Source organism: Astyanax mexicanus, chromosome 4, assembly GCF_023375975.1.
Source record: "Astyanax mexicanus isolate ESR-SI-001 chromosome 4, AstMex3_surface, whole genome shotgun sequence".
NCBI classification, from domain to species: Eukaryota; Metazoa; Chordata; class Actinopteri; order Characiformes; family Acestrorhamphidae; genus Astyanax; species Astyanax mexicanus.
Window position 1 is genome coordinate 5,175,110 of NC_064411.1, and position 5,973 is coordinate 5,181,082.

The following is a 5,973-nucleotide window of genomic DNA, read 5'->3' on the forward strand; positions in this document are numbered from 1 at the left end:
CTGTTGTTCACTTGTGTTTTTGCCTTGGAAAAGTGTTTATTTATTAAGCCAATTGCACTACCTCACATCATACTACACACACAGATGTTCATATCTATGTACAACAATGAAATACTTATATAATTAAATTGTTAAAATAAAAACACATTTTTGTGCATTAAATTTATTGTTTTATTTTGTTCTTTTTTTGTATATTAAAAAAAAGTTATTGCTGGAAATGAATCAATCTGCTGTCAACTTCAGGAAGCTTCGGTTGATTCATCACTTCAGAACAACCTCAATGTACAATGTACAAAAGTTATAAGTCACTCAGATTTAGGAGACTCGGTTAGTCTTATTTAGAAAATGTTGACCAGATAATTATTAAAGCTTATAAACTGCAGTTTTAATCCATTTAAATGAGCTCTGGGTGTAACTCCAGCATCAGTAGCAGTAATGCTAGTAAATCTACTGAATACAAAACATTAGTTTTAGAAAATGGAAATATAGAGGTACGTTTTCTTTCCTATTTTAGTGAAATACTTTGTTCTACTTTGTAAAATTAAAGGAAAACTCAGAGAAGTAGTTATACAGTGTTTTAAATGAGAGTTTTAGCTGTTTAGCTCCATTCAGCTCCATGCATTGAGGACTCCCTCGCGGGCTCCCTCTAGCGGTGATGGGGTATACTGTGATATAGCGGGGGAGGGGGCGGGGCTCTACACAACCCGGATGACGCTGAGCTTCCGGGGTCTGTAGCTGGAGAGGAGGAAGAGAGGGATCAGCTGAACTACAGAAGGTATGGAGAAGTTTCTCTCTCTTTTTTCAACACGCTGTTCTACATTCACTCCTACACCCACACCACCTTCAGCACCTTCAGCATGTGCAGCATTTACACCACCAGCACTGGATCTTCTCCTAGCTCTGCTCAGCAGTCTGACTCTGACCCACAGACACAGGAGGGGGGTTTGAGTAGGGGGTCGTGGAGCTGGGGATGGGGGGCTTTACAGATCATACACAGGATAACGGAACCTCACACTCCTGCCCCCCCTCCCCCACATCACTAACACACACCTGAGATTAATCAGTTCTGTGGAAATTGCTTTTTAAGTTTGTGTGATCAGTCTCTACACATTTCTTAGTTACACTAATTTAGTTTAGTTTAGTTTAGTTAATTTTCCTTTACTTAATCTGGTTCCACTGGTAAGTTGCTGGTAAGTCATGTGACTCTCCCGCCAAAATAAAAGTCCACTTGTAAAATATTAAATGTAAGAATGAAAGATTTAGTGATTATAGTGAGGAAAAGTTCAGGCAAGAAGAGGAATTTCACAAGTACCATTTATTAGCTTACTGATTTAACAGAAAACTTGCTATTTCACTGTAATAACAAACACAAATATTAGCAAATTACAACATCTTTAGCCCCGCTGTTTTTAAGAAATCCCAGTTAAACCATTACTGTGGAATACAGTCTCCAGCTGCTCTTTTGCTGATACTTTAATAATGATGATAATAATAATAACAAAAACATGAATTTGATAATAAAAATAAGAAGAAGAATCACACTTTGAGCAACTTGACAAAAATACACAAACATTTATGTAAGAGGTTAAAAAGACTACAAAAATAATTGAAAAAGAACTACATCAAATAATATGAATTCTTACAAATTGTTATAATTGTGTTAACCTTTAGTAAACAAAAGAGACTCTTATGTTTTACACTCCTGTTGGAGGTTGGTTGATGTGTTGTAACAGTAAAAAGGTCATTATTTTGCTGTGATTTTATTTTGATTACTACATAAATTTATATTTATTACTACAATTCCCTGCACCAACAAGGCAACTGCATGTTTTTTTTTTATTAATTATCCCTCCGCGCCCCCCGTAGCTCCAGAGGAACTTGAATGCAGCTCCGTGAAAAAGTGCTGTTTTAAGCAAATATAAGGCTCTTATATCAGTTCTAGTCACTCTTCTGTGCATTTTTAGCGGGTATTGAAGCATATTTTATCTATCGGATTTCCAAAAAACACATCTTGAACTCAGGAGCGCATATCACTGTTAGCCTGAAGCCAGTGTGGTGGAAAATAATGAACTGTTATCAGGAGTTGTTAAAATGAAAAAATCAGGTTTGTGAAGCATTGATTTGGATTAATGTATTTGGTTAATGTGTGGAAACTTTTATAAATTGGTTTAAAGGAAAAAGCTTTGGACATCATCTGTCGTGTTTAATGTAGAATGAATCAAGCATCGGCAATGTGATTCGAACCTCAAAGCTTCAGATTAAAGGGTAACATCACTCACTTAGAATGACTTAGAATCTCTTCAGTTAATTGACCTGCTTTTATTTTAATATTCAATGGCATTTTTCTGTGTTTTTTTTCCAGAAATGAAAATATTTTCCTGAAATTCATCACCAACAACCAGGATATTTAACTAAGAGCAAAGTTAAACTGCTGAAAGAGGTGAAGCAGAAGCCTTCCTGAAGAATCTCCAGAACACGCAGAAATAGTTTGCTACATTTAAAAGGCAAATGAAGCAAAGTCCTGACATGGAGAAACATCAGCACTCTGCCAAGAGTTTTACTAAACAGAGTGATATCAAAAAACACCAGCGTATTCACACAGGAGAAAAAACATATTTCTGCTCAGACTGTGGGAAGAGTTTTACTCAACAGAGTGATCTCAAAAAACACCAGCGCATTCACACAGGAGAGAAACCGTATCACTGCTCAGACTGTGGGGGGAGTTTTAATCAACAGAGTCATCTCCAACGACACCAGCGCATTCACACAGGAGAGAAACCGTATCACTGCTCAGACTGTGGGAAGATTTTTACTACCCAGAGTGATCTCAAACAACATCAGCGCATTCACACAGGAGAGAAACATTATTACTGCTCAGACTGTGGGAAGAGCTTTAATCGACTGGAGACTGTCAAACGGCATCAGCGCATTCACACAGGAGAGAAACCGCATCACTGCTCGGACTGTGGGAAGAGTTTTACTCAACAGAGTCATCTCAAAATGCATCAGCGCATTCACACAGGAGAGAAACCGTATTGCTGCTCAGACTGTGGAAAGAGTTTTAATCTACAGAGTAATCTCAAAATACACCAGCGCATTCACACAGGAGAGAAACCGTATCACTGCTCAGACTGTGGAAAGAGTTTTAATCTACAGAGTACTCTCAAAATACACCAGCGCATTCACACAGGAGAGAAACCGTATTGCTGCTCAGACTGTGGGAAGAGTTTTACTGAACAGAGTAATCTCAAAATACACCAGCGCATTCACACAGGAGAGAAACCGTATCACTGCTCAGACTGTGGGAGGAGTTTTAATCGACTGGAGACTGTCAAACGGCATCAGCGCATTCACACAGGAGAGAAACCGTATTGCTGCTCAGACTGTGGAAAGAGTTTTAATCTACAGAGTAATCTCAAAATACACCAGCGCATTCACACAGGAGAGAAACCGTATCACTGCTCAGACTGTGGGAGGAGTTTTAATCGACTGGAGACTGTCAAACGGCATCAGCGCATTCACACAGGAGAGAAACCGTATCACTGCTCAGACTGTGGGAAGAGTTTTACTACCCAGAGTGCTCTCAAAATACACCAGCGCATTCACACAGGAGAGAAACCGTATTACTGCTCCGATTGTGGGAAGAGTTTTACTGAACAGAGTGATCTCAAAAAACACCAGCGCATTCACACAGGAGAGAAAAATGTCCCAAATTTGTCCCATGGCAATTAAAAGCGCAAATCATAAATTCCACCAGAAACAAATATGAACTGTATTTAACAATGGATTTTACAGGTTCAGCAAAACTATTCTTATCCAGGGATGATGTGTATAGAATTCCATGTTATGTTTGTATGTCTTGTAAATTTGAATATTCCAGGACATTCTTTGTGAGACAGAGCTCAGTTTTTAGGTTAGTTACTGTTGCGCAGTAAGGTTACAGGCTCATTCACTCCCTCTGCTGGTGTTCTTGTTTGTCTATGGTTCAGTCCAATTAAAAATCTGTTACTATAGAGGGATATAGAGAGATATTTGGTTGTGTTGTATTACTCAAGTTTTATACTCTCTTATCTTTTCCTTATTGAATATTAAATGTTGCTTATGGTTTTTTTAATCTCCAAAGTTACTAAGAATATCCAAATAATGTAGTTTCTTAATTGTTTTTATCCAGTACAAACTATTATCTTCGTATTACTTCACCTCTATATTTACCCATGTGTGTTTTAATAAACGGCTTTTATATTGCAGATCTCCAGTCTCATTGTGTTTTCTCAACACATGTTTGACATGAAACCTATAGGCCTGAGATTGTCATATCCAGTTATATTAAGACTATGGTTTGTGTTTTTTTTCTCCTAAATCTCTTGTAATGTAACTATGCATAACCAGTCATATTAAGACTCTGCTTGAAGTGCAAACAGAGACAGAACATGTTTTAAGTACAGTACAGTCTTGTTGGTCACTCTGTTACCGTCTGTCACTCTGTTAAAAGTAGCAGAAGCATCTTCTATGCCAGGAGTATTTAATTAGAATTCAGAATGATCCAGTTATACAAAATTCCTCGCCTGTCTCTCTGTCGCACTCGGCGTGACTTTAGTTTTCGTCCGTTCTCGTTTTTCCGCCCATTCTCGCCCAGGCTCACTATCTCCTTATAAAGGCGTTTTTTCACGGCCATGTCCCAATTCAACAGCCGGAGCAGCGGGACCGCGACCCTGACAACACGGGTTCGATCCCGCGTGAGGAGCGGTGTGTTTATTTATTTATTTTTTCCACGTCTGCACAGATCTGATTGACTGAAGAGAGTGGTTGGTGATATTACCTCACACGTGATTGGTCTGTGATTTACTGCTCCGCAAAGCGTGTATACAATTAAATCCTTCTCAATAGGTTTGGGTCCGGACCCGGACCACGGTCCGCCCGTGACCTCTGTTCTATGCAAATTCCCCGAATTTTCCTCTTCTGCTCACTGCTCAACCACCAAACTCGCTGCTACTGTGTTGCCAGTTGCCAGTGTTGTATCTTAAAAAGTCCACACTAAACTGTGAGAGGTTTAAGCTTGACGAGAAATATCGTCACGTCTTAATCTCGTGAGATCTCGTGCCACGATACAGCATTTGCTATTTTACTGACCAAATGTATAAACAAAGCATTTCCTGTTTTACTGTCTATTGTTATTGTTAGTTAGCCTAGCTAAATGTACAAATGTAGCATTTGCTGTTTTAATGACTATTATTATTGTTTGCTAGCTAGCTAAATGTTCAAATATGCAGTTTGCTGATTTACTGAACATTATTATTGGTAGCTAGCCTAGCTAAATGTATAAATGTAGCATTTGCCGTTTTACTGACTTTTATTATTGGTAGCTAGCCTAACTAAATGTCCAAACAACAGTGTTTGCTGTTTTACTGACCATTATTATTGGTAGTTAGCCTAGCTAAATGTACAAACAAAGCAGTTTAACAGTGTTTTACGGCCGGTATTTATTTATTTTTTATTTCTTGCATATTTTTTTTCTTAAATGTAATTTGTATTCTCTTTCAAGCATTCATTCGGTATCTCAGTATGGGATACGCCACTCTCGCATATTCCTCATGTAGCCCCGGCTAATATATATATATATATATATATATATATATATATATATATATATATATATATATATATATATAGCACCTTTAGATTTTACAACTGTGAGATAAAACAGATAATACAAATAAAACTGATATAAACTACAAAGTGAAATATACAAGTTAGTGGAAAATTAACACTACATATACATATAATACAGAATAAGATACAGAAATAATTTTAACTATACATGCAGAAAAAAATATGTAATAAAGTAAAAAATAAAGGAAAGTAATGCTTAATCTTCCTTTGTTAATTTTGATTTATGTGGTAACTAATATGTGGAAGGAAGAAAAGCTTGCGCATTTACTAACAATTCCCTACTTTACCACATGATGCCACTAA

General features: G+C 37.4%; 1 protein-coding gene across 1 annotated transcript; it reads left to right on the forward strand.

Moving 5' to 3' along the window:
- The first annotated feature begins 712 nt into the window (after positions 1-712).
- On the forward strand, positions 713-3,866 carry LOC125801226 (zinc finger protein 585A-like). The gene is made up of 2 exons (XM_049477605.1): positions 713-775; positions 2,363-3,866. Exon 2 carries the CDS (start codon positions 2,509-2,511, stop codon positions 3,730-3,732), a length of 1,224 nt encoding a protein of 407 aa, XP_049333562.1. The 5' UTR covers positions 713-775; positions 2,363-2,508; the 3' UTR covers positions 3,733-3,866.
- Positions 3,867-5,973: the final 2,107 nt, after the last annotated feature.

Excerpts from the sequence above, each read along its gene's own strand:
- LOC125801226 (XM_049477605.1), top strand. The coding sequence starts at position 2,509 with ATGAAGCAAAGTCCTGACATGGAGAAACATCAGCACTCTGCCAAGAGT.